Source organism: Lathamus discolor, chromosome 1 (assembly GCF_037157495.1).
Source record: "Lathamus discolor isolate bLatDis1 chromosome 1, bLatDis1.hap1, whole genome shotgun sequence".
NCBI lineage: Eukaryota > Metazoa > Chordata > Aves > Psittaciformes > Psittacidae > Lathamus > Lathamus discolor.
Window position 1 is genome coordinate 43,144,492 of NC_088884.1, and position 26,219 is coordinate 43,170,710.

General features: G+C 38.7%; 1 protein-coding gene across 11 annotated transcripts in view; it reads left to right on the forward strand.

Moving 5' to 3' along the window:
• Positions 1 to 26,219, forward strand: part of SYT1 (synaptotagmin 1) — a 368,604-nt gene that overhangs the window by 228,240 nt on the left and 114,145 nt on the right. For all 11 annotated transcript variants that reach the window (XM_065669324.1, XM_065669334.1, XM_065669329.1 and 8 more), the window contains one exon: positions 2,418 to 2,606. In XM_065669324.1, coding sequence (XP_065525396.1) covers positions 2,435 to 2,606 — 172 coding nt within the window. In that variant the 5' untranslated portion in view covers positions 2,418 to 2,434. The remainder of the gene's footprint in view (positions 1 to 2,417; positions 2,607 to 26,219) is intronic.

Sequence of the window (26,219 nt, forward strand, 5' to 3'; positions counted from 1 at the left end):
TTTTTTGATTTAGTGATTTGAGCACTCTCAGCAACATCCATGAAAACAGTCACAAGGCATGAAAGCTCATGATTCATCATATTGCATGAAGTCAGACACTCTTATGCCCCTTTAATTTTGATGTGTTGCCTTTTTCTCCTGTGGTGATGTTTAAATTTCTCATCAAAAGATCAAAGGCCAAATGTTTATGTCTGGGCTGAGAGCAATTGTACACTCAGAGCAGTAATGAATGTTTGTTATCTCTCAAACCCTTTCACCCTCTGGTTTTCTAAAGAAAAACAGAATGATTATTCAGAGCAGTGATAGTTAGGATGCTGCAGAATATCAGAACAATGTGTTCAAAAACAGTATCTACATTTCAGCCAACCTTCTTTTGCTAGCAAAATCACTTTGTGCATGTCACATCATCTCACCTTCACCCCACTGGACCAAAACTCTTTGCTTTGTAATTGTGGTGTGTTGAGCCTGGCTGAACACCAGGCGCCCGACAAAGGCACTCCATCACTCCTCCTCAAGTGGACACAGAAGATTAAATGTAACTTAAAACTTATGGGTCAAGATACGGGCAGGGAGAGATCGCTAATTACTATCATGGGCAAAACAGATTCAACTAGGGGAAATTAGTGTAATTTATTGCCAAACAGATCAGAGTAGGATCAGAAATAAAACCAAATCTTAAAAATGCCTTCACCCCCTCCTCCCTTCTTAGAATCATAGAAGAATCATAGAATCATAGAAGAATCATAGAATCATAGAATAGTTAGGGTTGGAAAGGACCTCAAAATCATCTAGTTCCAATCCCCCTGCCATGGGCAGGGACATCTCACACTAAAGCATCCCACACAAGGCTTCATTCAACCTGGCCTTGAACACTGCCAGGGATGGAGCATTCACAACCTCCCTGGGCAACCCATTCCAGTGTCTCACCACCCTAACAGGAAAGAATTTCCTCCTTATATCCAATCTAAACTTCCCCTGTTTAAGTTTTAACCTGTTACCCCTTGTGTTCCTGGGCTTAACTTTACTCCCAGTTTTCTCTGTCTCCTCCCCACCATCAGAGAGGGTATGGGGAATGGGAGTTGTGATCAGTTCATCAGACATTGTCTCTGCTGCTCCTTCCTCCCCAGGGGAGTACTCCTCACACTCTTCCACTGCTCCGGCTTGGGGTCCTCCCTAGGTTACAGGTGGATATTGGCTCCACTGTGGGCATCCATGGGCTGCAAGAGAAGATTCACTCCACTGTGGACCTCCATGGGCTGCAGGGGCACAACCTGCCTCACCAGCACCACGGGGTGCAGGGGAACCTGTGCTCTGGCACCTGCAGCCCCTCCTTCCCTCCTTCTGTGCTGACCTGGGTGTCTGCAGAGCTTTGCTCTCAAATATACTCCTTCCTCTCTCCCAGTTACAATTGCTGTCATGCAGGTTTTCCCCCACCACCACCATCATCACTTACTGATGGGCTCAGCCTTGGCCAGCAGCGGCTCCATCTTGTAGCCAGCTGGCATTGGCCTGTTTGGACATGGGGAAAGCTTCTGGCCCTGTACCCAACCACTACACAAACCTTGCCATGAAAACCTGTTAGAGTAATTTGCACTCAAGGTTTTGAAAAATGCCCTTTAAACAACATGAAATTAAAAATATGCTGATGCAGGATTATGATTGTGACAGCCTCTCAGATATTTAAATATGGCTGCATTTAGATACCCTACAGATGTCGTAGTGTCATGAATACACTGAGACATCTGAATAATTTAAGAGAATATTGTCAGTAGCAAATGTCACACAAAATAACTGGAGGGAAAACTGCCTTCAATAAGTGTAGATAAAAATGAAAAAACAGAAGTCAATTTCTGTTTAATATACAACTTACTTAAATAGGAAACAATAGGGTTTTATTTTGAGAAGAAATCTTGAACTGTTTTTATTATATCCTTATCATTTTATTTATCTTATATAGACATTTCAGCTATGATCCACACCTCTGTAGCGCTCATAGAAAAATAATTCTGTAAATACACTGTGAAATTTGCATGAAGGAAATAGTTATTACACAATTTGCTTACACTTTCAGACTTGAAGGGGAAAATGTAAATCTGCATGAGAGCTTTACAGTAACTTTGAAGTTTCAAATTCAGCAGTTCAAAATGCAACGTCATTGGAGAAGAAGTCAAAGAAATAAAATAATCCTGGCTGAAATTAACCCTGCAAAAGACTTCATGTCTTTTGTAATAAGTATTTGACAAAGAACATGAAGCAATATGCTGGTACTGTTGTATTTACCCAGTAAGCAGGAGCACCAAGTGATATTCTGCCTATTTAGTCATTTGTTGATGACAGATCCATTCCAGTGACTTTAATTTCCTTTTTTTTTTTCATGTTTTTTCTTATTATTTTGTATTTTTTTTTTATTCCAACAGCTTACCCAGGGGTTAAAATGGTGAGTGAAAGTCATCATGAGGCCCTGGCAGCACCGCCAGCTACCACAGTAGCAGCAGCCCCTCCAAGCAATGTCACTGAGCCAGCCAGTCCTGGGGGAGGAGGAGGAAAAGAAGATGCATTTTCTAAGTTAAAAGAGAAGTTCATGAATGAACTGAACAAAATTCCACGTAAGTAAAACTTGATTGGTTAAAAAGTTTGTGTTAGCAGATTAGATTTAGCTTGAGATTTTCTTCTTTCTCATTTCTTTAGACAGCATGCTAAATGTTTTCTAGTCAAAACTAGAAAAATCAGAATTCGAACCTGGTTTAGTAAGCTACTCAGAATTAGCTGGAGAACAGAGGGTCAAACTCATGCAATCTGAGTCAATTCTTGATGTGTCAGATTGTTTTGGTAATTTTTACTGATGATTTGTTGCTGAATCATCAAAACTGGAATGGCAGAACTTCACAGTGGCCATGGGACCGATAAGTAAATATTTCTTAACTTTGGGTTTCATGTTTATGACAAATGTGTGTGGGCGTATTATTTTAAAGCAAAATTTGGCCAGAACTCAAAAATACTGGGAAAATAAGGGAACTGTATATCTTTGGGGATTAGAAAATGTGAAAGTGTGAAAATGTCTTTTAAACAAGAAAATAGCTCTAATACATCAGTAATATATGAAGATATCCATGCTTTTCCCACTCAAAATTCTGTTAGATCAGCCATGATACTACTTTTGGGGGTTGGACTAGATGATCTTTTTAGGTCCCTTCCAACCCTTGGGATTCTGTGATTCTGTGATTCATAATGTTGTTTGCATGAGTCTCTTTACTATTCAGAACAGTTTAAAAGTATCAATGTATATTTCTGTGAAATCAATAGGGTTAAAGTCAGCAGGGTTCTTTTGGTCTGTAATAGAAAGTATTGATTTAAAGTTGAATCCTCAATTTGTTCACATTTATAAAAAAATAAGCATTAGCTTTTTGCTCTTGTCTATGATAATTCTAAGGTTCTTGAATCTGTTTGGTATGCATTATTATGCATGCACTGGTATTAAATATACAACTAATTCAACATTGACAGTGTTGTTTCATCTAATAAAGAAAAAACCTTTTTGTTGCTGACAGAAAAATTACCTAATGATGCAAGCAGATAATTTTGCCACTTTTGTAGACATGAAGGTGAAGGCTGTGTGTGCATGTGTGGTTTAACAGCAGGCATTACAGAGTCATTCAATCTTTAATAGTTTTTACATCAGAAGAATAAGTAAATGTAAAATATTTTCAGGGAAGTATTTTAACATATGTAAGAGCTTTCATTTTTAGAAGGTTATAATTTATGTAACGAAATGTTGTGTGACTGATTAAAGACAAATAACAAATTAGAATATTAATCAATTTTTTTTATCTCTGAAATGTATCTTGGCAATCTGGCAGATGTGGTTTTTGCAAAACTGAGAGCAAATAGCTTTGCTCTGTCACCCGAAATTCTCACTTGCAAGAATAGAGGTGTTACAGTGGTAAGAAGTCCATATGTCATTAGACAGGTAATCTGCACAGTCCAGTGCAGACTGAACTGAAATGAAATTGCACGATGATACCATGGGAAAAACAAAACTACAAGAAGAAAAAATAATAATAAAAAAAAACCAAGACACTGAGGGAAGAACAGCAATTGAAACATTTGTCTTTTGATTTATATCTCACCATGCTACGTAAATGATGTAGATGAAACTCTTATGTAAATATTCTTTTATTTTTAAACTTTGATTTTATCCTAACAAAGGCATGAATGATTTCCATTAGGAGAAACTCTGTAATTGGCAAGTCTAGGTAAAGGTCTGTAGGTAAAGAGGAACTTCGAATGCACTGCTGCATACTTTTTTAAAACAAACAGTGAAACAAGTGGAAGGTCCAGTCTGGCAGATCTTTCCAGACAGAACCAAATACAACTTTTTGTTTTTTCTGTTCATAAAAAAAAAAAACAAAACCAAAAAAACCTTAATGCTTGTTGACAAACATCTACAAGGCCTTAAGACAAGTCTTATTTATTATGAAATTAATTGTATATAAAATATGGTACCTTGTGTTGATAGTGAGACCAGAACATATTGTCCCCATTTCAAAAATCTAAACTCTTATCTAAGATCATGCAGTAATTTTTTTGAGAAATAAACCTGGGGTAGTCACAAATCCCATGCCAATTGTCTAGTCTCCTTCTAGAAGCTGCAGGTGTGTTTGGATCTTCCCAGCATCTCCATCACCACTAACGGGACTGTTTAACATGACATTCTGTTGTCTACATTTATTTTTTCTAATTTTACTATTTCAAGAAGAAAGATAAATGTTCATTGTGTGGGTTTTCTAAAATACTTACAATCATTTATAAACTAATACTAACAGATCACCAAGTAAGTTTATAGCCTACCTCCAAAATACTTGGGGCAGAGGGGAGAGGAGACCTCATTTTCCTTTTGGAAGATTATGACATTTCCTTGCTATTTGTTTGGTTTATGCCGGTAGGGAGTTGTCAGCAAGGTGTTGTTAGCCCATTGCAAAGCTGAGGATTTGTCGTAGAAAAGCTGTCAGAACCTACAACTCCTACAACTGTTTGCAAATTTTTTGTGACTCTCTCAGAATGTAAATTTTTTCCAACCAAATAATTTTCAAAGTGCTTTTCTAGGGATTTCTTTCTGTGTGAGAGAGAATAAATGTGGTGAACAGGCCGCACTGGGACAGCACAGATGTTTGGGTGTAAGAACACTTCCAAGACCATGGAGCATGGTCAAAGTGAAGAGCTGACCCCAAATCTTACGCATGCAGAGGAATGCCGTAGTCAGCAAGTTCTCTAACATGTGCACGTCAGTGACAAGCCTGTTTTGTAGTTCATGTACGTTCTCATTTTAAGCTTCCAAATGTCTTGGCTCATCTCCACGTGACAGGGAAAGCTTTGAAAGTTCAGTAGTTACTGTGAAAGGATCTTTTTTTCAGTGCTCTGTTGTCTGTGCACAAGGGAGAAATTAGTTGCCTCTGCCTAAGGTGTCTGCAGATGGAAAATAAATCATGATGCTTTAATGGATGTATAACAGGATAGTACAATACGTACCCGTATTGTGATGAAGCTCACCTGCAATCAGCTTGGCTGGAGTGATAGAAAAGATGAGCTATAGTAGGGGCTGATTTATACATAGTCTCCTCTTTCTGTTTTGGGTTGATTGGTTTGTTTTTCATAGAAATTGCGTAGTCATGCTTATATTAAAAAAAACACATTCAAATAGTGGAATACATGATGACAAAAATAAAGGTACAGCAAACTACACCCAGCTGAATAAATACTGTTCCTATCACATGGCTTACAATAAGATAGTAATTTTTTCAGAGTAATATGTTTTGTAGAACACACAGAACTCACAAGTTAGTCTAATAGTCTACACATAGTTAACTAAATAAAAATATCAGGATTCATATGAAGAATTCACTTTGCGAAACTGTAATATAGGGTCTGTGCAATTTAAATTATACTGATGTTTCCTTCAATAATATATGCACCAGAGAAGTCTTATTTTGTCAAAAACTGCTGAATTTAATAGTTTGAAGAAATAAGTTCCAGCAAGGGGACCCATTTGTATTAGTATACATTCATTTCAAGAGCAGTGATGCAATATGAAAATCCAGTTAAAATTTTGATCAATACAAGAAGAAATATTGGCTTTTTTCATTGATTTGTATCTCTTTAAAATAGATCGTACTCCACATTTTTCTGGTGGGACAGTGTAGGCTTCCAAATCATTCAGAATGGTTATGTCCTAACATGTATTTCACTTGAATAAAGAAAGTGAGATCATTCTATTCCTAGTCAGACAATTAAAGCGCCAGAATCCTGTGCATTACTGGGGCATAACTGTGAAGAATTCTTTTCTCTGTTATGTAAATCCCTGCGTTTTGGTTATGAGGGGCTGATTTGCATAATCACAGTACAGTTGCTTTTCCATAAATGCACTGTGTATAAGAGTCACTGTGTCTTAATTGGCCCTTATACTCTCTCTCCAAATTTATCTCTAATCTACAGAAATTTTAAGCTGTTTACCAGAAGGACAGGAAAGGCACCATTTCTGCTTTTACACTTTGCATTTTAAACACAGTAATTCCAACACCTGAAGAAAGGAATAAAATGAAGCAGATAAAATGGCACTTACACTTCTGAAAACTATGTTAAAAGACTTTATAAGATACATTGATTCTTTCCTTCCTCCCTCTCACTGCTCTTCCATCTGGGCCTTTGTCTGCAGTCTAGGAAAATATCTGCCATACCTTAACATTTACATAGCAAGGCTATGGGAATGCAAGACAGGAACAGCTTTTGGCCAGAGGCTTTAAATGTCAGGATACTGATACTGACCAAACACAAATAAAACAATGTCAATCAACATTAGTTTACTTAATAAGCATCTTTGGAAAATAAAAGTGTTGTGTTTCCTTACACATCAAGAACACGTTCGTGTATGAGCAGAAGGCCTCATTCAGCCAGCAAGGTAAATAAAACAAAAAAAAACCCCAATAAAATTCCAGCATATATCTGACGAAGTAATGATATGCCGTTAATGTTTATGGTTTAATATTGAATAGCCATAATAGCTGAACGCACTGAATCCAGGGTACCATCATTACTTCTATAATAGGGAGTTGTTACATATTTTTAATGATGCCTGCTTTCTTACATTGTAATTGGATGAGAAGTTACATGTCTATATCAACCTTATTCTGAAATGTTCAACTGTCTTGCAACTCTGTTTGTCCTCAGCAGCTGGTGCTTAAAATCCCTGAATTTGATTCATCGTGTACCAACTGACTGATAATCCCCCAAATCAGGAGCTCAAAGCTGTGTGATGATTCAGGCTAAACCCTGATGTTCTGTGCAGACTTGCTTCATGTTCTGTTTGCAGATATTCAGAGAAAGGTTTATTTCCCTCTCCTTGGCTTAGTGAATAACTGTCAAAAAATGGGACTGGAAGCTATAGAGGAAACTGTAATAAAAAATGTAGAAGTAACTGTAAGACTCAGGTCTGTTTGCATTTTAAATAATAGCTTAGTAAGCTGAGGAACAGAGTTGTAGATATTTCGGTAAATAAGCAAATAAAATAATTCTGGTTTTATATGTTTACCCATTTAAGTTAATGTTTCAACATTCAGTAATCATTCTAGACCCACTTCATTATTTCTTTCTCCCTCCTGCTCTCTGTTGTTCTGCCCTTCTGCTTTTCTTGATTGACCAGCTGAAGTTGTTTAAAGAGTTCTTAATATCTTCTATAAATTCCACTAAAGTTTATTTCATAATTTTTCGTTCTTATTTGGCATCAAGGTTATCAAGAAGATACTTTGTTTCAAATTTGAGAAATTGAGGAAAACTGATAAATTCTTGCATAGGGTTTTTCTGAAACTGAATTTTTATGGTGCTGCCAGCTTGATCATTTGCAGAAAATAAATTCAGGCTGTTCATTGCACTGCTTCTCCTAATGGCTCCTGGAGTACAGGTGTCACTGGCACAGGGAGGAGAAGGGACATTCTTCTCTAAGTTCGTAAAAAAGAAGCAAAATGCAAAATGCTGACAATAAAATGTTTTCAGATTTCAAAACTGGATTAATACAGAAGCCTACCATAAAGCAGAATAAAGTTCTCAGCAATAGCTATTATTTATATTTCCATGGCACATACCAGTGTTAGTCATCGCCTAAGATCTTCTTAGGTTAGCTGGGAAATAATTGACTCTCTCCCTCAGAGACCTTTCTGTCTAAATATAAGGCAAGTAATAGCTGCCTGCCTGCAGTAAATGAGGACTATGTATATGTATGTTCATATATATGTAAGCGCACATATATATTTGTCAATACAAAAAGCACTGATCTCAGTGTAGGAGCAGTCTGACATTGACAAACTCTATTTAGGTATCCTGGCAAAGAGGACTTGGAAGGAGAGATTTAGAGGAGAATAAAGAAGTTTCTTGATGTTCAGGAAAATCTGAAGAACAGTTCTGGAGGAACTGGGAAGGCATAAATTGAAGTCTTCTTGTTTCCCGTCCTATCATCAAATCATTGGCAGCTGCTCATGCCAAGCAAATACATGCGGCTTTACACTGGGGAAAGAACAGGGGAAATCAGAAATAAGATTTATTTTGGAACACAGAATGAGTACAAGAAAGAACTATTGCAGTACAGTAAGAGAGGGAGAAAAAATCATTATTTCTAAATATAGCAATTCAAATGCAAATCTCAGATCACTTTGTTTTCTCCCTGAACCCCCTAGACCCAGAGTTCAGTGACTAAACGAAAACTTTTTTTTTCCATTAAATAAAAGTTTCTAGATTACCTGCTGGTAGAGAAAAGCTTGAAAATACTGCCCACACATACCCAGAGGACACAAAAATTGTGAGAAAAAAACAACTCAACTCTTATTTTATAAACTCAGAATATGAAAATACCGTCATTATTTTTAGGGGTGCGTCATATTTTGAGTGTTTGAAATTAGGAGTCCTGAAAATACAGCTTTTAAATCCAAAGGATACTGAGTGGTAGAAGAATGGAATTGAAAACTCACAAAGCAGAACATGGATGAAAATCCTTGTCTGTAAGAATTAGCATGTGGGTTGAGATTCTGCTGAATTATATTCTGTTGATATTTTAATGATTGATTCTGTCATGAAGAAAATTTTTACAATCCATGAGTTATTTTCATATGCCTTCTGATAGGCTCCCCTTAATATGTCCTGTACTTAAACTTTTGGATCCATGACAGCTGCCGGTTTGATCTTCATACAGGACTGGTTAGGACCGTCAGACTGTTAGAAGTACGGGCTGCTCTAGCTTGGTGATCCAGAAGTGCTGCTGCAGACTGGAGCTGGATTCAGCACCAGCAAGCTCATATGCTTGTCAGGACGTTACATATCTCCTCTGATCAAAGCAAGCTGAGCCCACCCATCTGATGCACAGAGGTCTGAAGGAGGACCCTATTCCTATGCTAACCCTTATCTTTGCTGTTTGAATGAGCCAAGAAGGAAAGGAGAAATCACAAGAGCAGACTTCTACAACTTGAACCGGAGTACCAGCTGCAGCACCCTCCATCTCCACCATATGGGAGCCTGTTGTATTCTAAACTCATGTTCTCTTCTGCACACCTTGAGAATGCTGTCTCTTAGCTAGAAGCACGCTGGGAATGTAACCTCACTGTCAAGCAGAAATATACATTATTGATTACATGTGTCTGAAACATCGTTTTCAGAAACAGCAGTTGGTTTTGAGTTGTATAATATGAAAGAAGGGGAAGGAGCAGCCAGTTCTCCTGGAAATTACATGATGCTGAGAGCACTTCAGCAAAATATAAGAAAACAAAGAACCCCACTCAGATTAACTTTTACAGCTATGGCGATGAAATCCATCTATAGTAGAAACAGGGGTGAGCACCTTTGATTTGGTGGCAGGGTTTTAACAAGGGGTGCCGGAGTACCCCAAGGGTTTCCTCCAGCACATCATTGTGATTATTGTTTTATATGCTACAACAGCTCTGGTAGGTATTTTATTGCACTATAGATATGTCAAGTTGTGCCAGTGCCTTATAAATTGAGTAGAGAATTCAATTTACAAGCAGAAAACTGAACATGGTTGCTGACTTCTTTTCAGTACTGGGAATGTATCTTAAAATTTCATTACTTTGTGTGAGGGAAAGTGCACGGAAATTATGTTTACATGCATAAAATAAACATAATCTTTGCTAGTCTTTTTCAAACTTACCTGCAGACGAAGTGTCTACAGAAATTGCACATTATCTTTTATAATTCAGTTTGTAATCTTGCTTTGAAAATGAGACTTCATGGAACGATTGTTCTGAACTTAAAATTGAGAATACATTTAAAGATTGATTCTCAGCAGTCTGCTGCATAAAAGGAAAAAAAAAAAAAAAGCACTTGGAACTATGGTTAATAGATTTGCTTTTTAAAAGTATGGTATAAATGGGCAATGAAATATAGGGATTATTGTTAAGATTGATTTTTCACCTTTACTTCAGCTACTTGTATCTAGGCACTGTGGCAAGCCAGAAGATATTCTCCTGCATTTTTATAAGAACCAAGAGTAGATAATGAAGCCTCTGTTATTCTGAGGCACTATTGTAAGTTAGTGTAGCTGAAGAATAAAATGTCATTCTTTGTTGTTATTGCTCACTATTCTACTTACAGCTGGGTGAGTTTGCTGCTGAAAATTATCCAAACTAAAGCCTTCCCTGGGGGATTATAAGTATATGATACCATCCTTATTTGGTTCATATGTTTTTTTAAAGTATTTAAACTTGTTTAAACAGAAAAGAATTCCTTTACTGATGTATGAAGTGTTTAAGATACCTGATTATCAATGCCAGACTTCCAATGTGGGTGAAATATTAAGCCACTGACCGCCAACAGGAGCTTTCAAGAATGCTGTAGGCCTAAAGCATCCTTTATGGTGTTCCATTTATCTTTTTAGTCTTGCTTTGTATTTTAAAAGCGAGATCTTGAACCAGTCGAGATATGAAAATCTCTACTGCACCCAGAACACACAGCCATTTTGTAAGAGCTGTGGAGGTGGCCTCAAGTCTTCAGAAGGATCTTGGTATGGGTAGACTTTGCTCTGACTCCAGAGAAGGAAGCTGTGCTGCTGAACTTGAATGACTGCCTCATGAAGGCTAAGTTCCAGCTGGCAGCTGAGCAAGCCATCTGCCTACTCCTGTGCAGGTTTCTGAATCTGAAGCTAATCTTAATTATCAACTTCAGCAAGAGCTCCCTAATTTGCTCACAGCCCTATATCATCTGGCGGCATGTTTCAGTACTGTAGCTGGCACTGTTTCCTTATTGCCCTGAGAGCCACCAAATTGAAAGATGAGGTTTGTCCTTTCAGATGGGAAAGGCATTTCAACCCACGTCAAAAAAGGAAGGAGCTCCAGAAATGCTCAGGGTTTCTACACTTAGCTTTTAGGAACCAGACTCTGGGAGTCAGATTCACAAATCTGAGCTACATGTCTTGGTTCTCTTCAGAATGCCACAGAAACAGGAGGCCCAGGTGTATCTAGAAGGAAAAACTAGAGGGAGATGTGTTTGAAACGGCACTGGTCTCACAGACTTCGATATATCTAGGAAGAGCCCTAGGTTAGGCCTCTGTAACAGACAGATTCACAGCCTGTGAACAGTTTCCCTGGATTTAGAGACCTGATTTCTCTCACTTTGAGAGCTGCTGTGTCACTGTCTTCTGCCAGTGTACAATCTGATGAAGAGCAAGGTACTCACTGGACCAGAGACCAGGCTGAAGGACAGCATGTGTATTTTACTGTGAAATGCCATTGGACAAAATAAGCAAATAACACTGGGTATTTAGGGCTTCTTACTCTTAAACAGATGTCCCACACTAGGCTACAGCATATGATCCCATGAATCCTGCATTTCTTTCCTAGCCATACCTGGAGGAAAGGCAGATCCAAGTTACTTTTCCATCTTGATCCCTTGATCTTCTTTAGCCTCAGGAAGACCAGGAACTGGGGTATTTTAGGCTGAAGCCTGAATGATACTCCTCAGCCTTTGCTGGGAGCTCCCAGTTGTCACTTTGAAGCAGCCACACAAACCATTTGTGTGACGCAGTGGAGTAGAGGTGGAAGTTCCTTGAAGAGGAATAGAGGAGTAGACATCACCATCCCAGTCTTGGAGGGTTTTTTTCACTGGAAACAGCTAATAGAGAGGCAATACATTCTTTACAATGTTGATAACTTTTATACCTTTCTTATAGATACTCAATGAACTTTACCAGAGGTCATTGTATCTTTGATTTTCTTTCTATATAATTTCACTTACTAGGAGAAGATTGTTATTTTAACAATAATGTGACTTCTGGCTAGGAGAAAATTAACATTTTTATTAATTAGAAATTAACATGATTCACAGTACTGTAAGGGTGGTGAGGCATTGAAATGGGTTGCCCAGGGAAGTTGTGAACATCCCTGGTGGTGTTCAAGGCCAGGTTGGACAAAGCCTTGGATGACATGGTTTAGTGTGAGGTATCTCTGTCCATGGCAGGGGGTTGGACTAGATGATCTCTTAAGGTCCTTTCCAACCCTGACTGTTCTATGATTCTATAATAAAATTGGCACAAGCAGTTTTCTTGCTAACACAACATTCAGACTTGTTTCTTCCTTAGGATTCCAACCTCCCTTCTCTTCCAAAGCCAGCTATTTTGTCATGTTTTCTAAGACCTCAGTACCCAGTTTTCAGCAAACATGCTCTAATCTGGAATATAGGATTTCAGGTCTCAACCATGGAGTCGGTTATTGTTTGTAATAGGCCATGGGTGCAGATTTACTTGTGGCATGAGCAAGGGAAGGAAGACAGAGGAAGATAAGGCAAGTTTACTATTCATAAATTTCAGTCTAGCATAGCATTTTAGATTACAACTTGATGATGGCAATCACTTTCTAGGAAACTGTTCCAGAATACTGGTTTCTAAACTCTCTTGCCTCATGAAATATCAATTGATGAGTTTTAAGTCCTAGGACAGTGACATGGCTAAGACGACAGTCCGCTGGGGAGGACCAGTAGACAAACAAGAAAGCTTAATGTTACCTGAACTCAAAGCATAACATTAATTATGATTACAAAGCATGAAGAAATGTCGAAATTGGTTGAGTATTCTGAAGAAGCCATGCATTTATTTCACGGTGATTATATGATACCAAAATAATTATTCACTCTGCTTTTCTTGATAAAAATATAGGTATGTAGGAGGAGACAAAATGGAAGAGGAAAACTACTTGCAAAAATATTCTTTCTATTCAATTACTGCATTAACTGAAGTGTTTAAACTGTGCAACATCCTTGGTTTGCAACAGCTCATTTTTGTTAGGAACCCACTGACAGCTGGGCTTTGATTCTACAAAGCTCATGGATCTGTCCAACATCACTACTACTTCTCACTGCCATCTAGAATAAGAAAACTAGCAATAATTTTATAATGATAATGACAAGAAGCATTTTTATTCTGTGGAACTGAACATTTATCTCAGTAATTCCTGGTAAAAAAGAAAAAGGCAATATATCCTCTTTATAAACAACCAACCAATCCCCTAAATTGCACCACATTAGGTAGAATAATTTGTGATACCAAATCCCTGATGGCATAGCAACGCTAGCTGAACCCTGCAGTGCAGGATGAGTGCAAATTGGTGAACAAGTTTATTCTTGTTTTCAAGTGTTTTTCTTGACTAACCTACAGCACTCCTGTAAATAACCTAAAAGGCAACAGCAGTACATTCTTGCTTGATAACAGCCATGAACACATGGGTGTGCAGTCTGAGTTCAGGTATGGAAATGATACACAGCAGATTTTGGAATTTAAGAAGGTTTAATCCAGTAAAGTATTTAAATGTGTACTAACCTTTAAGCTCCTGAATAGTGCATCAAATTAAATTTGTTACGCACAAGCAGTTTGGAGGATCAAGACTGTAAACACATTTCTAATACATGCTGCAATATACCTGATGAACTGCTACATTAATTCATATTTTAATGTAAATTAATTTTAATTTAGCTATGGTTATTTTAAAAGTTTGCAACTCTACAAGTGATGTCATTTTAGAGACATTTACCACAAACATATAATGTTAGCAGCAAATTTCTTTTCAGACCTTCATAAATACCAGTGTAATTTTTTTACCTTCCATTTCATTTTAGTAGGCTGCTTGCTGAGAGTTTTACCCTCTTTTGTCACATGGCTTATTATCACAACACACATTTTCATGATCGTTGTCTAAAAAAAGACAGCATTTAGGGCTGTTGTTTAGTTTAAATGATCAGTAGGGTGCTACTTTGTGATCATTTGGGATGGTGGGGATTGAAATTTTCCAATGGAAGCAGTTGGGAGATATAATTACCTCACTTGGGATTTGGGCCAACCCTGAAACATCCAGTTTTCACAGCCATGATTGAGGTTCTTTCCATTTAGTTTAATGAGAGTTGGATGAATCTGTAAGGCATTACAATCCTTTTGGGAAAATCCCAGGGGATCTTTCATCACCACAAAAGCTGAGGACATTGGTTTAATGCTTCCTCCCAAAGTACAGCAGCCCTTGTATCAGCGTGTCTCCACTGCTGTTCCCCAGCATTACTGGCTCAGGGGGAAGCAAGCCACCACGGTGCCGCTTTCTATGCTTGGGAGGGATCCAGGATAATGGAAGATGATGTTGTTTAGCTTTCTTCTGGGTTTAGGTCATCCATGAGCATTAGTGAGATATTCAGCTGTTTGGTTTGGGTACTCAAGTGCTGGAGCAATGAGCAGGAAATGAATTGGATGCCTCACTAATTTCCTCCCTTCTTTCAGCTTCACCACTCAGAAGCATATGAAAGACAGCATCAGACTATTGCAGGGTTCAAGACATTTTCAGTGGCTGGATCCCAGCAGTACTTTAATCCTTTCATACAAAATGATAGGATTACCTCCAATGCTAATAATAGTTCTCTGTTTGGGCTGACTTCTTTAATCTTTCCCCTGGTATCAAGTGGAATTACAAAGTGCTGGGAGCATACATACTGCCAGTCATGTATGATAAGATAGATCACTTTTAATAGATCTGCAAAGGCTGTGATGCCTCTCTGTTTAAAAGTTGATTTTGTTTTGGTTTGGGTTTTGTAAAAGGTAAAGACAAGCTGTAATACACAATAAATTCTGTCCATACTTCTAGTTGCTGGGGTGTGTGCTTGCCATCCAGTTCTCAGACTCTATGAGACTGTACCCAAATTGTGAGGATGTTGAGTTGCAGCAGTCTGTTACTCATTCAGCATTGTCAGAATGAGGGTTGGGAGCCACTAGGAGACTGAAGGATCAGTGAGGATTCTTGATGTAGTAAAGCAATGCTGACATTCCCTGCTTTCCCACAGTATTTTATGGAGCAAGGAAAATAAAGGGGGTTTGCATCAGTACTGTGTTTGTATTGATATTTGGGTAGTGGAGAATAGAGAGTGTAAAATATCTGTGTTCCTGTCCTCATGCTAGGTGAATGAAAATTGCCTTTTTGAAGGTAAAAGGAACAGCAATAATCAGTGATTCTTTCTCTAAGAAGGTGCAACATTTGCTTCCACCAGACAGATGACCATTAAAGACAGTATATGTCTTCACAGTCTCCATGTCAATAGGTCTGATGTTCTGAGAACTACTGTTACAGAGCATGTTGACGAGATGTATGGCTTGTAGGCATTAGAGGTCACATCTGTGAACTGAAGGTAAATGACAACCAATTTGTGACTTACAACTCCAGTTCTTCTCATCATTTTTCGTCCACTGCCTCTTTTCCTTACTTTTTCCTGGTTCCTTCATCACACAGAACTTTCTCCTCTCATTTGCACTTCCTAGTTCTCAAGAAAAAAAGAAGGAAAAAAAAACCCAACACCCCACAGTTTTGCCATGCTAAGGCTTTCACAGAGAATACAGTTACAGATGGAAACAGGAAAGTTAAAGTCTCTGGAAGTTTTTTGCATATAGCTGAAAGGCATAAGGCTCCCTGCCAGTGCTAGTCCCTGCTCAGCTCTCCAGGCTGTCTGTCTGCTATAGGATACTTCTGATGAAAAAGAATAAATATAAACCAATATTTCTCTTATGTTTCCCTATACTTCACACAAAGCTTGCTAAGGAGTGAAAAGCTAACATTTTCACAAAGGAAATTGAATACTGTTATTTATTTTCTAGTAACTTCAAGACTAATGTACAATTTTTTCTTGTCACAGTGGCAGAAGTCAGGAGAATAGGACTAGCTGGTGTTTTGCTCAGGACTAACAGCACTCCTGTTAGTGGTAGTTCTTTATCCCATGAATGAGTTGAGTGTTCCTGCACTGAACCAAGAACTGAGAACATCATATCCCTGCTCAAGTGTTTTCTAACTGCTACCAGCAATACTGCTGGTTGAGCAAGAAACACTGTTGGAAGGAGAGTCAGAAGTCTGTTGCATATAATGCTGCGATGTCAGCAGCAGTCAGCAAAACTGTTCATGACCTCAGATTAGGATCAACAGTTGATCAAGCAAACAAATGAACAAGCCAGGGTAAATCGCAGCATTGCCAAGTTCAGAGACAAGCCAAAAGATTTTTTTTTACAGTGCTGACTTCCAGAAGGTTGTTTCCTGACATGAGCTAGCTCAACTTGGAGGCATATGAGGCCAAGTAAGTACATACTAGCCACTTACAAGGGATATGCCCATCAGAAACCATTTTCATAAAGAGATAAAAGGGCTGTCAGTCAAAATATAGGCTGCATGTTGGCCATAATTAAAATACGTTTTCTGTAGAGCAGTTTAATAGTATTTATTTTGGGGTGGTATTTGTAACTCTTCAGTAGTTGAATCTGTGGAGGCCACAGCAGAAATACTGGAACTTGAAGCCATCAGAAGTAAGGTAAATTGCATGAGTTTTGCTCTGGGGAAGGCTTTCTTCTTTTATCAAGTGTCATCTGTACCATGATATGCCTGAATAAACATATCTAGCTTCACTTACCTTGGTGGAATCTCCTAGGACAAGACTGCCAACATAAGTTATTAATGATTTGGGATGGGTTGAATACTAGCCGCGGCACAAAAATATTACCTTCCAAGTTTACTGCAAATTGCAGGTGATAGAGACAAAAACTTAAGACTTACTGTTTTTTCACTATAATGATAAAATTTATTGGCCCATTTTTACCAACTGCCAACTGCAATTCTCATATCCTGTAGTGTTCCTATATATGTAACCATAACTTTGGCTCTGAAGCTGCATTGAAAAGAGGTATTGATGTGGTCTTCGTTTTCCTCATCTCACCACCTAATGGATTCAGGAGTTTGTGACAAGTCTGATTAGAAACGCTCAAACTGTCATCTCAAAATAAACAAAAGTTACCTACTTTTTGATATTTCACCAAATAAGTCCTAATTTTCACAGTATTGCAAAGTAATATGCTAGTATCAGTGATCAGAAAGTAAGACAAATATTCACATATTTCTGAGAAATTTGGCCAAGTCCATATTATGTTGCTGAATTCCTTGGTTATTGGAAGTATCATAAAGGCAGCATAGGGTTAAGATTCAATTCTATTAGGTGTTGTGCTCTCCAATATAGTTGTCTTTTAAGTCTTCTTTTTGTCTAGAAGTTAGAAATTTTTCATCATATGTCCTATGCTGTTTGAAAAGTAATTTCTATCTTACTGTATCTTACCTAGTTTTTACCATATATAAATTACCATGCTATATTTATGGTGGCTTAAAACTCTGTGCTGATTTAAAGACAATTCGCAGGTGGCTGAGTCATAATAAGGCCTTAATACATGATAAAAGTGGTTTGTCTTACGAGTACTACATATTGAGCAAACATAGGAGAAACATATGAAAGTAATACAGGAGTAGTGCTAAAGATAATTAAATCAAATTAAATTTTAAAAAATAGTAAAGATAATAAAAGAATAAAGAATTACTAATTAGCAAATTAGACAAAACATAGTAAAGAGTAAAACAAGTAAACGCAATGTCTTTAATACAATATATATACAGCCACATGTTTGTACCACACCCTAGAAGCTCCAAACGGCACTGGAATAAAAATACTATATAAAAATAACAACATATTTGACAGTTCCCTTTTCATTCCTTAGGAAATATATGATACCATGACAAAATACAATATCAAGAATCTAGATCTGTATAAAATTTCCCTTGTAAAAAGTTAAATGCTTTTTGTTTTAGACTTTTCTTCGTGTTGCGTGTTTAGAAGAAAAAAAACACTATTTTTTTTCAAGTCTCTGTTACCCTAAGGCTTTTAGTGTAATGCACAGTACTGTTAACCATCAGTGCACATACTCACAAAAGGGAATATTCATTCTGCTGCATGGGTTTCTGTGACAGCCTGTGCAGCACATAAACCTTGCCTTAATACAGGGTTTGAATTATGAAAGATGCCTTTTGCAAGCTTCTACAATGAAGTAAATTTCATACCAGCATATAGAAAAATACATGAAAATTACTATATGATTAGCAATTTCAGACTGACATTTCATTTGAAAATTAGTTGCAACTTACTAAAATATCTTTTTCTATGAATCACTGCACTTATCTTTCCTAGGTTAAAGGAATGCTGTCAAAACCACACAATGCTTTTTTCCGGTGTATTAGTAAATTCACCTCAAGACATAATCTTGCAAACATTGTTCAGCATCGTTTTGCCGAAATTAATGGAACTATTTACAACTGAAAGAATTCAAAGTGGAGCTCTACCTGTCTAGAAACATCAGGCATCAAAGAAAATTACTTTAATGGGGCAATTTTGAGAATTTTCGTCATTTATGATCTCTTCCTGATAACAGAGCCGTCTACGTATATTTTTTCAAACAGCAGACCCAATTTTCATTAAGGGATGTATCTGTCTTTCCTATTGCTCTTTTACTTGGATGTTGTATTTTCATTCTTGGAACTAGTGGGACTAAAGAAGAAAAGGGGAATGCTGGTAGTGTTGTTGCCAATCGTATTTTGAAATTGAATCAGAGAACAGTTAGGGTTGGAAAGACACTTAAGATACCTAGTTCCAACCCCCATGCCATTTTCACACTAGATCATGTCACCCAAGGCTTTGTCCAGCCTGGCCTTGAACACTGCCAGGGATGGAGCATTTGCCACTTCTTTGAGCAACCTGAATTCTTTATCCACTGGGTGTCCATTCATCAAATCTATGTCTCTCTAGGTTAGAGATAAGGATACCAACCAAGAAAACAGAAGTCTCCAGATTTCTACTCTCTGCTGAGAGTTCTACTCTCAGTTTTTCATATACTGAATATTTCATCTAAGATAATGGAATCACAGAATAGTTAGAGTTGGAAAGGACCTTCAGATCATCTAGTTCCAACCCCCCTGCTGTGGGCAGGGACACCTCACACTAAACCATCTCACAAAAGACTCTGTCCAACCTGGCCTTGAACACCGCTAGGGATGTTCACAACTTCCCTGGGCAACCGATTCCAGTGCCTCACCACCCTTACAGTAAAGAATCTCCTCCTTATATCCAATCTAAACTTCCCCTGTTTAAGTTTTAACCTGTTACCCCTTGTCCTGTCACTACAGTCCCTGATGAAGAGTCCCTCCCCAGCATCCCTACAGGCCCCCTTCAGGTACTGGAATGCTGCTATGAGGTCTCCACGCAGCCTTCTCTTCTCCAGGCTGAACGGCCCCAACTTCCTCAGCCTATCTTCATACGGGAGGTGCTCCAGTCCCCTGATCAAACTTGTGGCCCTCCTGTGGACTTGTTCCAGCAGTTCCATGTCCTTTTTATGTTGAGGACACCAGAACTGCACACAATACTCCAGGTGAGGTCTCACAAGAGCAGAGTAGAGGGGCAGGATCACCTCCTTGGACCTGCTGGTCACGCTCCTTTTGATGCAGCCCAGGATACGGTTGGCTTTCTGGGCTGCGAGCGCACACTGAAGCCGGCTCATGTTCATTTTCTCATTGACCAGCACCCCCAAGTCCTTCTCCGCAGGGCTGCTCTGAATCTCTTCTTTGCCCAGCCTGTAGCTGTGCCTGGGATTGCTCCGACCCAGGTGTAGGACCTTGCACTTGGCATGGTTAAACTTCATAAGGTTATAAACTTCATAAGGTTTCTAAGATGGTAGGAAGAGTCAGTTTGCTGGCTGCCTAGGAGAGTGTCATATCTACAGTATAGTTCTGGCATTCTCTCATTCCATAAATCTGCTTTAACACAAAGTGTGGCCTGATGTGGAGAATTTTCCAGGCATATAGAGCCATGCCTGTCCCACAGTCAGGGACATAATGGGATTCAACATTTTAGCAATCTGGATATTACTAAATTCAACATTTTAGCAATCTGGTGAGCCGTAAGAAAGGGAGAAAGAAGAAAAATGGTGAGATGTGGAGAGTCTCTTTACCCTGCATGAATTCAGACTCCTGCCAAGAGCCATGCCTTTTTATCTTTGGCTCTCTACAGTTATTTTAGGTTGCATCAGGATCAAGATAGTTCAGGCTGTTTCTCTAAGGTCGGAATATGCAGTGTATCTTTGTCTAATGCCTCATGGAAGTATGTTGTGATGAACTTTTCATCAAGATTTGTCCTTTGACCTTTCATCTGAGAATAGCCGATTTAAGCATGTTAAGACAGTTTTCTAAGATGAAGTTTCTTATGTGAATTTTTGAGAGGGAAATAAAAAAAAAGGACACTGGAATATATTATTTTACATTGGTGTCACAGCCTGTGGCCAGTATGCTGGGTATAGGGCTCTACACATTATTTTATTACATTGTGGCCATTTAGTTGTCAGTGCTAAAATCGCTTATAGCAGAATTTCAGTTGAGAGCAGTAAGCTTTCCTACCGAATATAATGTCTGTGGAATGTTTATTTGCCAGAAAAGAAAAGAGATCCTGTAATAAGAATATTTTAAAAGAAATCCCTCAACAAGACAAGGTTTTGATCATGCCTGATTTTGCTGTGGACAGCTCTTGTCAGTAACATTTGCAGAAGTGTTTTTTTGTAGTCGAGTTCTGCCTTAATAAATGAGGCTGAAGGATGACTTATGGCTTCAAGCTTTTTTCTTTTTTCCAACTATATCATTTTGCCTAATGAAAGGACATTACCTCCCCCAGTCGACGTGGCCTCTGTTGCTGTTGTAATATATCTGTGGATACATTATCACTGCTTCTGCTTCTGTGAATGAACAATTCCAAAGCAGCTACAGAAAATTTATTTCCTGATTACTCACCTGCTATTAAAGTGGTTCCAAATAAAGTGAAATGGCAGACACACTGGCTCTTGGAAGCTCTTTCCAACTATAAAAGGAATAGTAAAGCTGAAGCTGCTTTACAGATGCACTATATTTAATTAGATTAGTTTTAATTAGACTGCAGATGCAAAGTTGCATCTGTGTATCTCTACTAGTCTGTTTCAAGGCACTTTCAGCCAATAACAAACCACTCTCTCATTTGCATTCATTTAAATGTGTTAACCTTTTGCTTGCTAGAAGAATCACTGTGGAATGACATATATATAACTTAGAGATTAATGTGTTGTTATTGTCATGTGGCACCATATGCAGAAAGTGAAGTAGTCTAAGGGACAGTCATGCAAGGGAAGAAAAAAGGAAATTGCGCTGAAGAATTAATTCACTCTTAAATAAATCTTTCTGAGAATTCCATTTATACTTATTTAAATTCTTTTAGAGTACTTATTTTCCAAGACAATCTTTGCAAGTGCTGGCCTTTATTGATTGCGCCTCTACCCCTAATGTTTGTTTTTCTTATGATCTTTTCATTTTCATTTATTCATGCTTCACAGAGCCCATTTTCTTTTTCTGCCTCTCCCTTTCTGTTTTGAGCTTAGCTGATTTCTGAGGAGATGCAGGATTAATTGTTCGTTACTGGTGATGATACAGGTTTGAAAGAATTGTCGATTAGCTACTGCAAACTTCTTATTAGGAGAAGCACAGCTGACTCTTCAGTTAAGGGCAAAGTACTTGCAAAAGGAATTGGGAAGCTGGGATGGGAACCTCATGGGACAGAACTCATCAGGACCATGGTCATTTGTTTCAGCAGAAGGACAAGTAATTCCAGAAGTGATTATTTTTCCTATGCTTAGTTACGGTGTTCCCTTTTAATTTTGATTTCTCTATTCTGGCCAAACTTGGGGTTAATCACTTCAAGTTAAATTGTATTTGTATGGTAACAGAAGCAAGAACTCTGCTGTGTACTTTTAATTGTAAGATTTGATCTTTTTTTTCAGCCCCTTGGATCAGTAGCAATGAAATTAATCCAGTGAGAAGAATGGGGTTTAATTAAATGATTTTAATAAGTGGGATGCACTTTTTATCAATAGGGTATGCAGTGGTTGTTAAATAGCAGTAAGAAAATGTGTGCATGCAGAGAAGCTGCTAAGGTTAACTGTAAATAGATGAGCAAAATATAACTGGAGTGTAAATATGTTAGTCTCAGGAGAGAAGTTTACCTGGGGCATGGGGTTAGATTGACCACTAACAAATTTTAGTGAATATTCTTTGTCATCCTGAAGTCACAGATCATCCTCTCCTGACTTTCCTTCTTTAAAGGGAAAATAATCCTTTGCTTGGACTATGCCAGTTAGCAAACTGTCATTTAGAAAGCAATTCAAAGAGAAAAAGCAGTGAAAATGGAGTGATGTCAACCAGAGGGCTGTAGATCAAAGTCAAGTATAGAACTTCTGAGTCAGACCTTGATGGCCATTTACGGCAGCAAAGTTAAACAAGAATATCTAATCATTGATTTTCAGAGCTGGCATAAGGTTCTATTTCTTTTTCTCTTCCCAATGAACTGAAAAAGCCAGTAACATTTCAGCACTGAGTTTTCAATATTCCCTTCCAGGAGTGTTTCACTTAGTGAAGAAAGTCTGGCCTGAACATACCTGTAGGATCAATCTGCGCTGAGTGCACTCAATGTCAATAGAACACTAAAGGAGATGAAGGAAAAAAGTGCACTTTCTGTGAACTGAGCTCGTACAGTTAGATCCCATAGGGGATGTAAGTGTCTAGAATGTGCCTGTTTTTCATTTGGGCAGAGTAAGGCAAAACTCACACCTACTGCAGATAATCAAAGGTGGACTCTGGTACTGAGAGAGGGGATTCATTTCTTTCTATGATATCCAGAAAAAAGGACTGACATCATCATTTGAGAAAAGCTTACAGCCTGCATTCAGAGTTACATTGCTGGACTTCAAACTCCGCACAGGTGGGAGTCAAGGGGTCTCAGCATGATGAAATGCTGCCCAGGCTGGCTGTCCAACAGCAAGCCAGATATAGGGGTTTGAAATGGAGGGTTTTCACCTGAAACCATTAGCACATGCGTCAGAGCAGCAGAGTGGTTTGCCTGTCCGCTTAGCACTGGGGAATGAAAATTCCCTCTTCAAAAGACAGATGCCTACAGCCCTTCTTTTCAGGTAATAGGGGTAGGATTAGAACAAGGCTGGGTCTTCTGATACTACACTGATAGCACAGCTCTCCACTTTTTATATATTAATCTGAAAGTTGGACTGCTCCTCCAGGAAATGGAGAGATTTAGGTTAAATTCCTTCCTCAAGCTGGAAGCTTTAGTGTATGACAGCACTTGTAACTAATCTGAAGCCATGACATTGTGTAGAAAGTAATTCAAACTATAGGCAAAAATGAGAAAGGAGAACAGATTTCTGGTTCCAGTTCTCAACATTTTGGAATTTTAGAATAAGCAACAATCGCCAAATAGAGAAGTTGATGAAGACTCCTTTTTCGTGGTTCCTCCTCTGTCCCTGTATGCAGGGACACTATGTCACTGTATGCAAAGTCATACTTCACCTCTACTTTGTCAGGTTTATAAGAAACGGGAGATGAAAGTACTAGATGAGATTTTTAGGGATTGTTGCTGTCTTAAGAGACAAACTGATAGTAGTTGCTTTTGCTGATGTCAAATAAGATCAACAGGACAGAGAAAGCACTGGGACAAACTACCTGTATTAATCCACACCAGAAGAGAACATTTTTGCTGTCCTTCAGGATGACATATGTGCTTATAAAAACATTATTTCCAGGATTCTTTCAGATCCACATCGTCCCCTAAACTAAAACTATCAGCTTTGTGTTACATGTGGAACATGCGCTCATGGCCTAGCAGAATATAGGGCCTGACTTGAGCTTGTTTAAATTAATTATTCGGGCTAATTAGCAGAAGACTGGAACACAACATGAGAAAAATATATTGCAGGCATGCTAAATTAATAACTTCTTAAATTGCTAGGTAGGCAAAGTGAGAGGCACAGCAACAGTGAGGAGCGTGTTATACTTGTACCTTAGAGACATAAAGATGAAGGAAGCCAGAAAAAATTTGCAGGTAGTATGTAGGAAATGTGGATTAAGAGGTCAAATGCGGTCTGCAGCTTTTTCAGACCTGAAAAGCTGTATCCGTACATCAACTGTATGATTTTGATACAGATTTCAAGGTACTAACATGAAATTCCAGACGTGTGTCCGTAAGGGTTTTGGTTTTTGTTCCTTCGGCAAACTGACCACTTTTCTAGTAACACAGCTTTCTTAGTCTTTTAGGAAGAGCTTTTAATGCCTACTAGGAGAAGTTTTAACTTCTTCCAGACTGAACAAAAAGTAAGGAAAACTTCAATGCATAGAAATTCCACAGAATGTTTTGAAGAGAATTGTGACCTTACCTCAAGAATGAAATTTCAACTTTTATATTTATGGAGACGAGAGAAAAGCCTAGGAGTTCTTGTCCTAAAAAGGATAGTCTTCCTTCTTAGGGAGTACAACTCCATATTTGATTAGATCTATTAATGAGGTCAAATGATGCTCTTAGGCTGGTAGCTAATGTAAACCAAATCTATTTATCACTTTGGCAGTGGTTCCTGCAACAAAGTTAATGACCATTACAGCATTTACACTTAGCCAATCAGGAATGGTGCTTTTTGTGCAAAAAGGCAGTAGTTAGTAATCAATCATCATCATCCGCATCATAATAGCGTTGGTAAATGAGCTTCTGTAAAAGTAGAGCAACATGGCTATTAACCTTAACCATACCTTGAAAACAGATTTCTTCCTCCAAAGGAAGAATACTGATAGGTAGTTGCAGCCTTGATAGATTCTTGCAGAATAAAGGAGGTTGAAATAGTGGACAAGGGCACAACCCAGATTTAGATTCTTTGCTTCAGTCTTTTAAAAGAAAACTGGATGCTTAAAAAGATAAAGGTCAAAGCCTGCTATTTTTTTAAATAGCAGATGAAAGTAACATCTTGTCCAAGGGACTGGAGTTGTACACAGTCAGTGAATAATCAATTAAATTTCTTTTTTCTGTATTAGCAGTGCAAATATCTAAAACCATGCAGATTCCACAAGACCGTATATTTATAATCTCTTCTGATACACATCATAGTGACAGTGGAACAGAGCAGACAGCTGCAAAAGCTGTTGTCCACATTCATGCCAGTGGTGCTTTCTTGGGAAGTTTGGCTTGGCAGGGAAGGAACATGGGGAGTTACATTGTGTGGTGCTTGTTGAGGCGGAGGTGAGGTGTACAGTGTGAATGGGTCTCCCTTTCCATCCCAAGCACTTGGATGAGGCTTGGGATAGCTGGGCTGTTGATATGTACTCCCTTGAAATTTGGCAAGCTGATACCTGACCTGACAAGCAAATATCCTGACCTGATACAAATATCCTGACAAGCACCTCTGAGTAACAGATAGAAGACATGAAAATGCTTTAGTTTGAATGCCTGGGGCAATCCTGGGACTATTCCGTCCTTCAGCACACACCCCTCAGGCACTCTGGAAGACTGCACACTGCAGAACAGCTCGCCTGGCTTGCCTGGCCTGCCAGGCATGTGTCATATACCAGTGCAGCAGAGCCCACACCATTATGCCCCCAGTCCCTCAAACCAGTGTCATGCGTATAATGTTCTCAAAACACCTGCAGCAGGGATATGGTTTACTGCACTTTACTGAGCTGAGCGTACCCCTGCACAACTGAATCAGTACACAATTTGAGATCCCTCGGGAAAGTGCACACGTACAGCCACAACTGGCCTCGCTTAGTCCCAACAAGGCAAGCAGAGTCACCCCAGGGTGAAGCAGCACAGCTGCAATTCCTGTACCCTGCTCTGCACTCTGCAGTTGACACATGGTATGAGCCCTTGCCTGAATACGGTGCACTTGTCACGCATTGCTGGCCATGCACCACAGCAGGATCCACTTGCATACAGATTTGAGAGGACTCTGGACC